Source organism: Nicotiana tabacum, chromosome 3 (genome assembly GCF_000715075.1).
Source record: "Nicotiana tabacum cultivar K326 chromosome 3, ASM71507v2, whole genome shotgun sequence".
NCBI lineage: Eukaryota > Viridiplantae > Streptophyta > Magnoliopsida > Solanales > Solanaceae > Nicotiana > Nicotiana tabacum.
In genome coordinates this window covers 126,902,000-126,913,438 of record NC_134082.1, presented here as the reverse complement: position 1 = coordinate 126,913,438, position 11,439 = coordinate 126,902,000, and the positions used below count along the sequence as shown (strand labels likewise).

Here is an 11,439-nt window from a genome sequence, read left to right as displayed (position 1 = left end):
AATTTTAATAGTTAACCTAAATAATGCTTTCGATTTTCCAGTCAATTTCTTTATAGTTATGCTAAATTGAGGGCTCTTAATACTCGAAAGTATATGCGTTATCTATCTTCTTAAAAGAAATTAAATTATCTTAATTATTTGTAACCACGACATATTACTTAGTAAAGACGGAAAAAAAATTACATTCGGTGTTTGCACAACATCGATAAACATAACATGTATCTTTTACATATTGTATTTCAGTAGATTACTTAAACATGATTAATTAATCTGACTTGGTGTGAATGCTGGCTAATTGTGAATAAGTTTTACCGGTAAATTAAAGAGTAACAGATTTTATACCTATATCATTCATAGTAATGTAATTAAGAGATTAATCTGAGAGCTAGATTTCGTATTAAAAGAATATTGTCGCATCTGTTTTCTTTCCACAAAATGCCATATAGCCCGCCCCTAGGGAAGTAATGATTGGCTTGCTTTCAAGCCCAACTTTTTCCACTCTATAAATAGCCTGAAATCTCCCCACAAACATCAAGCCCACAAATCTTTTTTTCTCTCTTACTAGAAGTGAGCCTTTGGCATAAACTAGAGAGTAATACACCACCATGGCTATGGTGGTATTAGTACTTGTCGTATGTATCTTTATGTCACTGAAAATTGCCTACGAAACTCTATCATGTTATTGGCTAACCCCAAGACGTATCAAGAAAATCATGGAAAAACAAGGAGTGCGTGGTCCGAAACCTCGGTTTCTTGTTGGCAACATCTTAGATATGGCTTCTTTTGTTTCAAAATCAACCAAAAATGACATGGACTCTATTCACCACGACATCGTTGGTCGCCTTTTGCCGCATTACGTCGCCTGGTCTAAGATTTATGGTAATATTAATTTCACCCCTTCCTATTCCTATTGCATGTGTGCTAGTAATTCAGAAAAATATATTTATTATAACAGGAAAAAGATTCATTTACTGGAATGGAACAGAGCCGAGAATGTGCTTAACGGAAGCAGAATTAATCAAAGAGCTTTTCTCCAAATACAGCACTGTTTCTGGGAAATCATGGCTACAACAACAAGGTTCCAAACATTTCATCGGCCGTGGTCTTTTGATGGCTAACGGCGATGCTTGGTACCATCAACGCCACATTGTTGCTCCCGCTTTCATGGGAGACAAACTTAAGGTTTACACTGTCAGCATATAAAAATTAAGTTTTTTCCAATATTTTGGATGGGAATAAAATGGTCATTTAATTAATGGAGTTTTAATGATGAGCAGAGTTATGCGGGGTACATGGTGGAATGCACTAAAGGGATGCTCCAATCACTAGGAAATGCAGTTGAATCAGGTCAGATGGAGTTCGAGATTGGAGAGTACATGACTCGGCTCACTGCAGATATCATATCAAGAACTGAGTTTGACAGTAGCTACGAGAAAGGAAAACAAATATTCCATTTATTAACACTTCTGCAGCACCTTTGCGCACAAGCTAGTCGGCACTTGTGCTTTCCTGGTAGCAGGTAATTTTATTTAGTGCTCACTTAACCATTCTTTCTATTCTCTTATTTTTTTTCGTTCTGTACTAAGAATAGATTTTGGATTCTTTATTTGATAGAAAATGCCCATCTCTAGATGAGTTTTCTTGTTTCTTTTCTTTTTCCCTTTTCAGATTCTATTATACTTTTTCTAGTTCACAAATGATTGGTTAATCGTTAACATAAATTCCAGAATATTTGAAACGTTAAAGACTACTAAGAAAAAAAGGAAAATACAGTTTCGGTTCTTGGAATTGACAGGTGTTACTCTACTTCCGAGTAATCTCATCAATGTGATATGCATTGGCGGATGGACGGTATAATTAATGGGACAATTGGACCCAAAATCCCACCACAATGGCGGATTTTGATTAAAAAAATTGAATCCACCTTTTCGTCACTTATATATATATATGTATATGTATATGTAATTTTCAGAAAATATTAAATTCTGATCCATAATTATAATGACATAATAGGATTGAACTCATGAAATTTAACCATAGATTCACTTCCTATTGACATGTCTTAAAAATGGTTTACTAAGCTGGGCAGACATTAATTAATTGAGTATTGTTAATTTGTTTTTCCACAGGTTTTTGCCAAGCAAATATAACAGAGATATAAAAGCATTAAAAATGGAAGTGGAGAGGCTACTAATGGAGATAATACAAAGCAGGAAAGATTGTGTAGAAATAGGAAGAAGCAGCTCATATGGGAATGATTTGTTAGGAATGTTATTAAATGAGATGCAAAAGAAAAGAAGCAGCAATGGATTCAGTTTGAATTTGCAGCTAATTATGGATGAATGCAAGACATTTTTCTTTGCTGGACATGAGACCACTGCCCTTTTGTTAACTTGGACTTCTATGTTATTAGCAAGTAATCCCTCTTGGCAAGATAAAGTTAGAGATGAGGTCACCCAAGTCTGCAAAAGAGATCCACCCACTGTTGAACATCTTCCAAAGCTTACTTTGGTAAGTAACAACTTTTTTTATTATACCTATTCTACTACAAGTAATGGTTTTTTTTTTTATTGTGGTCACTATAAAAAATCGTCAAAAAGACTCAATGCTGAAGGTCAATATATAGTCCAATCGCTGAAACTTATGAGTAGCGATACTTAAAAAATACTACTTTTCGTGGTGATTTTAGCTATTTATAAACTAAAAATAAATAAATTCAAAGAGATCGCCGCTAAAAAATTAAGCGTCTTGTACGATTTTCAAAAGGAGTCTTTGGATGGACTCGTTTGAGTGTGGTGATTGTAGGACTAGTCTCGATTTGTGTACGTGGGATTAATTTAAAGTATTCCACATTTTGACAGTTCTTTTTTCTTTTCTTTTTTCCCCAATTTGACATTATTTATTGAGAGAGGAATGGAATTACGAAATATAAAGATTATCACGCTTGAGTGTCCAACTGTCAACAAGCTCTAACTTGAAACTTGTTCTTGATCAATAAATTCCTTTCTTTAGATCTTGCTGCATATATAGCTTTGCTGGCACTGAGCAGTAGCTTGGCAAATTTTGAAGCCACATAAAAATATTTAACTATTATTTTACATAATCATGTAAGAAAATGGTGGTAGTAAGTTCATTCACTGAAAATCAGAATAATGATTTAAATACTGTTACCTCTTTTTGGCTCCTCATTCTTCGTTGACTATTAATGTCATTACATTTTTTGTAGTCTGTAGTAGCACGGTTCATTTTTTTTTTTTTTTTAAATTTAACTTATATATACTGATAGTGTAAATTAAAAAAGTTCATTTTTTTGCAGTTAAACATGGTAATCAACGAGTCGCTTAGACTCTATCCACCAGCTTCTGTACTTCCTAGAATGGCATTTGAGGATTTCAAATTAGGTGACCTTCATATTCCAAAGGGTTTATCAATTTGGATTCCAGTACTTGCCATACATCATAGTGAAGAAATATGGGGAGAAGATGTTAATGAATTCAGGCCTGATCGTTTTGCTTCTAAGTCTTTTGCTGCCGGCCGGAATTTTCTCCCGTTCGCCGCCGGTCCCCGGAATTGTGTTGGCCAATCTTTTGCTTTAATGGAAGCCAAGATCATATTAGCCATGTTAATATCCAAATTTCGGTTCACCATTTCAGAGAATTATCGCCATGCACCTGTAATTGTCCTCACAATTAAGCCTAAATATGGGGTTCAAATCAAGTTGACAACTTTGACTCCTTGAGAAATTTTTGGCCTAGAGGATTATTTTCCTTTTTTTTTTCAATAATTTTTTTTTTATTAAGAGGAGATTTTGAGGAGGATGGAAACTTGAAAAAATAGTACCGACGATACAAGTGGCTCCGTTATTTAATATATAATATTAGATCGAGATGAGTTTAAATGAAATGATATGGTTTGTGAAAATTCATACAATCTGCCCCAAATTGCCTTTACTTTTAGCCTGTTTTTATTATTATTTTGTGGAAAGTCAAGATTAGTTGTGATTATGCAGAGAAAAGGAGTGATCATGCTAAACAAACAAAAAAAAGAATATCCCGGGGTTCGAAAAAGTATCGGATACATAACGTTACTCTGCATTTCTACAAGAGACTGTTTATACGGCGCAAACCCCTAACCTCTTCATCGCATAAGAGTAACTTTACAAGTTGTGTCAAGACTCTATTCAAATGCTAAACAAAAGATAAGTGAATAGAAAGGGAGGAAGAGATTGGGACTATGCCTTTTGAGGTTGATGAATTATCATTTATTCAGTGGGCTCAGAAAAAGATGGTTAGGATATTAGAATAAGAAGCCAGGACAAGAAAAGATATGATTAAGTTGATGAGGGTCTTTTTTTGGATAAGCACCCAGAAATTCATTAATTAAGTAATCACAACACAAAAGTTGATATTGGTTAAAAAGGTGTTTTTTTTTTTTTGATGCCAACATAAATTTTTAAACTTTGATAATGTTTTGATTCTTCTATATATACCTTTTCCCCCAACTCAACTGATTCAACATAGTGCTCACTTTTCAAGTCGAAAAATTATATATAGACCAACTTGGATTTATTTTTAACAAAAAGGGTAGGGTAGGAAAATTAAGAACCTTTATCACACCCCATCATCTGTCTACACCCTCTGGCCAATTCCATCAATATATGTTACTAACTACTATGTATTACTCCTCTACATTTATTAATTTGTTTAATAATTTAAAATCTGATATTTATTAGATTTGAACGTGATGAATAATGAATCAATTCTCTGTTTTTTTCAATTAAATAACAAGCTTGATTTTCTAATAAAATTCGAATTAGAAACGTATACCTACTACACACCTTTGGTATTGAATCAAAGCGATGAGCTATGTTTCTTAAATTGTTCAATTTGTCTTCTTCACTTATGAAGATTTTAGCCCAAAATGTTTGAGAAACCGAATGCACACGCTATTTTGTTAAATTTGTGGAACGAGATAAAATTTAGAAGGAGCGAACAAACGCAACTAAGAACAAAGAAGAGAAAGTTGGGGAAAAAAATAATTCTTCATTTCTGTTATATAACAACTGTACAGTAACATGTTCTCTTTTATACAAGTATAACCAAATTTAGCTAGCAGAATCTTTTGATAAATCATCGCTAATCTGTCGCTAAATGAGATTAGCGACGAATTTTTCTGTTTAGCTACAGAATTTGTCCGTCGCTAAAACCTGATTTTTTTAGCAGTGATTACATTATAGGCAGCAACCTTGTAGGGTCCCCCAAACATCCATGTGAATTAGTTGAAAAGTTTAAACATTTCTTGTAGTACTTAGTGGAAATGGCATTCTAGTTTGCCTTGCCAAGGGGAAAATCTCACACCTATGAGCAATATTAAAGTCTATACCGTTTCTAAAATATTGTAATTTCCTAAGAACTGGCAGAGGTACATGACCCATTCTCTTGTGCCATATATCTGGATCTCCTTATTGATAACTGCAAAGGCTTTGCAAGAATGAAACATGTTGTGTGACTTCACTGAGGTCATGATGTACAACCCATCTTCCACCCTACCAGTCTCCATCACCCTCCCAGACAAGAGGTCCTGAAATGCTCAAAATGTAGGAAAGTAGGAAGCAAAACAATTCAGGTCTTTTGTCACCTTGGAGACAGATAAAAGATTGAACTTGAAGGCAAGAATACATAGAACATTATTAATAGTGTCATCTTTTGACAATTGACAATCCCCTATGTGAATAATTTTTGCAAAATCCCCTGTTTGTAGCTTAACTTGTCCTATGTTTTCCGTTTGTGTTCCATGATACAACAATTTTTTATTTCCTATCATAAAGTTTGTAGCTCCTGTATCTACAATCCACTTAGGAATGCTAATATTGTTGTAAATAAAAGTTATGTCGTTGCTGCCACACTGCCACTTGATTTATCAATTGAGCTTTTGTTTAATTATTGTAGGATCTGAGAATATTGTTCACTTGTGAACATGTATGTTGGAACTCCTTTATTTGCTTTCTGTGAGACATTGCTTTCTATCTGCGTTGCATTAGCTCTTCTATTAGACTTAAAATCAGATGGCTAGCCCACTATTTTATAGCAATTATCCTTTGAATGACCTGATTTGTTATAGAATTCACATTTCATCAACATGTAGCAGCCTGCCTTTGTATGCCCCTTCTGGCGACAGTACTCACATTCTATGCCAAAATTCTTCCTTGACTTATTCCCTGAATGTGTGGTAAACATAGCAGTAGGCTCAACCTGTCATGTATGTGCATTGAAGTTGTTGCCTGAAATTATTCTTCTGCTTTCATCTTGAACTATCATAGCATATGCTTGGTTAATGGAAGGGACATTAGGAATCATCAAAATCTGACTTCTAGCTTGCTCAAAACTGTCGTTCAACCCCATTAAGAACTGCAATAACCTCTGTAATTTCAACTGTTCAACATAATCATTAACAGGAGGTGGTGGTAATATAGCATCATATTCAGCCCATAGCTCAGTTAATTTTGTAAAATAGATAGAAACAAACGATATCCTCTATGTAGAAGTGAAAATTTCTTTGTGCAAGTAATAGAGCCTAAAAGCATCTACTTTGTCAAACCGTTCCTTAAGTTGTGCCCAAACTGTTTGAGCATTCTCTGAGAATAGAACACCAAAAAGTAGGTGTGAATTAACATTGCTCATCAACCACGAAGTAACAACGGCATTACAACGATCCCACTGATGAGTGAATCCTGGTCCAAAATCACTTTTCGAGGTAGTACCGTCTACCAAACAGAGTTTATTCTTTCCTAGAAGAGCTACTTTCATTGCTCGATTTTACAACGTATAGTTCTCCAATTCCATTTAATAACAAACCAATCGATAACAAACCTGGTCCATCAGATAGATGTAAGTAGAGTGGGTGATTATGGTCGAGAACGAAGTTCTCGCTATTCACAGTTCTAGTTGATGCTGCAGCTGCGGTGGTGCTATCGCCAGAATTGTCATCAATCTCCATGGAAAATTGCATAAATCCACTAACAATTGCACAATCAAAGAAAAATTAGGGTTTCGATCACAGATCGCCGTTCCCGATTTTGAAAGAAATTAAAGATATTGAGGAAAAGTTGAAGCTAATTCTCTCGATTTACTTCAAATCTGCAAAGAAATCTCTAGAATCACTTAGTAATCCGCTCTGATACCATGTTAAATTTGTGGAACAAGACAGAATTTAGAAGGAGAGAACAAACACAGCTAAGAACAGAGAAGAGAAAGTTGGGGAAGAAAATAATTCTTCATTTCTGTTATATGACAACTGTACAGTGGCATGTTCTCCTTTATACAAGTATAACCAATCTAACTAACTTCTAACTATAGTTGGCTAAACTATGGTTAAGTTATGTTACACCACTAACCACATCATTTATACAATTACTACTACTCTCAATATATTTCTATAATTTTTATTATTATTTAGAGGTGAAAAACTTCTTTATTCTACCGTACAATTCTCTAGATGTGAATTAAAGCACGAATGGTAATTCAATATAGATCTCTCGACAAAACGTGCTATTTAAACAAAAGACAAAAAGATCAAGTCATTAACTCCCATAATATTTTTCAGCTGTCAAATAATTTTAAAAATATTTTTATTTCTCGAGATTATACAAATATTGTTTATTTGCATTAGTCATCCCTATGTGCATGTAACACCTTGTTTAGGACTTCTTTTGAGTCAGTTGACTTGCTGTAAAAATTTTACGGTGATTTTTCAAATGCTTGGTGAGATAACTTTATAAAGGATTATTTATTCATGATTTTAAAGAAATTTTATTTTCTTATTTTAGAATGGATAATGTTAATTTTTTTTTCTAAGTGATACCTAAAGTTTATATCCAATAAATTCAGAAGTTTCAATTTTAATTTTTCATGCAAGTTAAAGTTTGAATTAATTAAGAATGAAAATAGAGTATGTAATTAGATATGTACTTAAACAACAGCAGCTGATGCGGTAAGTTGGTCTTGTCTACGGACGTTGTACTGACGACAAAAAGAATCTCCCTCACTAATGTTCGAAGAATTCACTTCCAATTCCCATCAAGTAAAAAGAAGAGAACTGGTATTCGTCTTGTCTAATCACTAGCAAAAGGAAAGTGATAAATTTCTACAGTTGCCATATTTGTTTTGGCATTTGGAACAATCAGACCTTTATGGTGTTTGGTCCGTGGGACAAGTAACAATAATTCTAGGATATACTCCTTCCGTTTCAATTTATGTGAATCTATTTCCTTTTTAGTCCGTGCCAAAAAGAATGACCTATTTCCTTATTTGGAAACAAATTACCTTTACACAATGTTTTATAGCCATATAAAATATATGTGCCTCATTTTACACCACAAGATCCAAAATCTTCTCTCTTTTCTTAAATTTCGTGCCTAGTCAAATGAGTTCACATAAATTAAAACGGAGGGAGTAATATAAGATTGTTTCATTCTGTATTTGGTTATAAATATATATTAGTTTTGAGAATCATATACAAGGTGCGATAACTAATCCCGTGTTGTATCCTAACCGATGAAATAACCTCGTCTATCCCATTTCGACAACCAAACAACGTATTAGTGGCATACACAAAACTTTTTACTCAGGTGAGATCGCCTTATTAACACAATTTAATTTACAAATGGGATTAAGTCTGGGATTATGATAGTTGTAACTTTTAGGTATCTTCATATTTCTAAACTGATAGCTGTTTCAAATTATTTTTAAGTGGTGTCAATTTATTGTAAATAATATTTGAAAATTCTTCGTAAAGGCATGTTGGATGAGACTCCTTACTGAAAGGTGTTTTCGACTCGATTCTTACTGAATTATACGTCAAGAATTTTGACGTTAATCTAACCCCTTTTGAATGTCTGAAATTTCGTTTAATTTGAAGAAGTAGTTTAGCATTTTTTTGTTTAACCATTTGATCCGCATAACTCAAATTTTTTTGGCCTGACTAATTTAAATTCACGCCAGATAAAATTCATTTAAAGGAAAGTTTCTCTATAAAAAAATTTATTTTTAAAACTCAAACTCAATAACTTAATTAAAAGTAGAGAGACTTTATTACCTTTTTTAAAACGATGATTGAAGTAATTTAGCTAAAATAAGCAAAACGGAAATAAAAAATTTAAGACGGCAAGTCAATGCATTGGAAGGATTTTTCTATTCCAGACAATGTTATGGATCTTGAGGTCGAGTGTTAACACACTCCTAAATATATGAATAAAATAAACAAAGCCGTCAGAAAATAAAAGACCCTTCTCTGTTTATAATAATGAATTAACGCACTCACACTCATAAAAGAATTTATCCTATGATAATGATTAGATGATAACACTTCACCACTTATTTTATTCATTTCCTTGCACGAGTGAATCTAAAGTGCCTTTAAGTTGATGGCTACAATAAACACTTTCTTTTATTCTGATCGTTTTTTTACGAATTCTTTTTTCCCCTACCCCAGTAAAAAGATAATACTAATTGTAGTGAAATTTTCAAGCTAGTGACCAGCCCTAGTGAACTGACCATGGTTAGGTTTGTACACTGATTATTTGAGATCGCACAAATTAAAAAGAGAAAAAGAAATGACTTATTTTACCAAGGAAAAAGAATGAGCAATAAGTTTAATATACTTCAATAAGGGAAGATCAGAAACATCATACAATATAATCAGTAACGACTAATGAGTAAACAATATAACCGACACTAGGCCTAAGAATTAAACTGTGGAATATGAACGGAAATTATTTTTTCTAGAAAATAATTTTAGGTGTTTACTTAGTTAGTAAAGATTATTTTTAGGAAAAATAAATTTTAAAAATGAGCAAATCTGGGAGAGTTTTAATGAAATTTTGAATATTTAATGTCAGAAGTGATAATAATATTTAAATATTAATTGAGAGCAAGTAATATAAGGTTAAAGTTAAGATACATGTAAAGAAAATGCGCCCATGAATGAGAGATTATTTTTCTCTGATAACCAAAAAGAAAATAATTTCCTCATAAAAAATATTTTCTTTTAAAATGACTTCTGTTATAGAGTATGTATTTCAAGCACAATATCGTACAAAGATAACGTCTGTTCAGCTTAGAATGGAGCTAAATATGGAAGAGGAAACCTACAAAAACCGGTCATTTCCAAATTTCCAAAATCCTAGCTAGCATTCTAAACCTCTTTGCATTTTAGTTCTCTTTACAGGGAAAATGGTGGAGAAGATCACAAGGGACAAACATACCTAATCAACCACGAAGACTCAAATTGTTTTGACTCTTCGAATTAATTAGTTCTTAAATCTAATTCCCATCCCTAATCCCATGATTAGACAGCTCCTTTTGGAGTCAAACTAGGGCCCTTAATAATCACCCCCTTGATTAAATATGTTTCAACTCATGCTTAAGATTTAAGATTTGTGCTCCACCATCATCTTCATCACTTTAACCACCTTCCCCCGCCACCAAGCCTTGCTCCCATAACTTTACCTTTAAAGTCTTTACTTAAATAACTTTTTTGGGGTTTATAATGTACATTTCTCCATTATAATATGCTATATTAATAGATTTTTGTGGCCCGACTTCTTCTCGAACCCCGCATATAACGGGATTTTAGTGCATCGAACCATCTTTTTAATATGCTAAATTAAGACAATCTTTCCTTTACTTTTAACAAGTTATTGTGAATTGAAATTTTTCGTACGCTATCTTCCAGTTCTGTGTATAATTATAAACTTAAGTGGTTGACAATCACTTCATAATGAAATTCCCTCCTGCAATACCCATATTAAAAATGTAAGTAACCTTTTCTGTTGCACTTAAAAGTCGAATCCAAAATTTAAAGTCGTTGGACCCTATTCAGGGTGATCTTTGTATATGGATAAAACCGGGGTAACATGTATCCTGATTTTCCGGTGGGTCAAACGAAGCAAAGGCATGACTATATGGGATCGGAATCGAAACCGGGATGTCTCGTATTAAGGCCCGAACGGAGTGTTCGCCACCGGGCTTGATAAGAAAACATTTCCCCGATCCTGAAACGAGCTCTGAGGCCTCAGAAAGCACGGCAACTGTTACATACGATTAATAGAGGGCCACGATATCCGCACCCCATCGGATATCACCGCGCAGGTCTCACCCAACATCGATAGCGAATCAGTAATTGACGAGAAATGAGGATTTTTACATTTTTTAGAATTGTACCAGAGGTGAAACTCTCCTATTTAATGAGGAAGCTTTTTTTTGATAGCACACATTTGTACCACGTATATCAAGGCAATACAAACTTGTTTCTCTACTTCTTAGTTATTGAAAAGTTCTTACGTTAATCATAGTTCTTCATACACATTTAGATTCAAATCGAGGGTGTGGTCGAGGGCGAAACTACTATTAAGCCTAAATCCTAGCCCAGACTTAACGTCAC

The 11,439-nt window shown here is 33.6% G+C and overlaps 1 protein-coding gene across 2 annotated transcripts; it reads left to right on the top strand.

The window, feature by feature from the left end:
* Nucleotides 1-316: 316 nt before the first annotated feature.
* On the top strand, nt 317-3,921 carry LOC107810781 (cytokinin hydroxylase-like). Of its 2 annotated transcripts, none has more exons than XM_016635606.2 (5): nt 317-879; nt 956-1,182; nt 1,278-1,519; nt 2,130-2,511; nt 3,302-3,921. In XM_016635606.2, exons 1-5 carry the CDS (start codon nt 606-608, stop codon nt 3,737-3,739), a joined length of 1,563 nt encoding a protein of 520 aa, XP_016491092.1. In that variant the 5' UTR covers nt 317-605; the 3' UTR covers nt 3,740-3,921. The 2 variants fall into 2 exon arrangements, with proteins under 2 accessions (XP_016491092.1, XP_016491093.1); XM_016635607.2 differs by having other exon boundaries at nt 334-879; nt 3,317-3,921.
* The last annotated feature ends 7,518 nt before the right edge of the window (nt 3,922-11,439 follow it).

Excerpts from the sequence above, each read along its gene's own strand:
- LOC107810781 (XM_016635606.2), top strand. The coding sequence starts at position 606 with ATGGCTATGGTGGTATTAGTACTTGTCGTATGTATCTTTATGTCACTG. Across the intron at positions 1,520-2,129 it reads TTGTGCTTTCCTGGTAGCAG|GTTTTTGCCAAGCAAATATA; the intron begins GTAATTTTATTT and ends GTTTTTCCACAG. Across the intron at positions 2,512-3,301 it reads ATCTTCCAAAGCTTACTTTG|TTCATTTTTTTGCAGTTAAA; the intron begins GTAAGTAACAAC and ends AAATTAAAAAAG.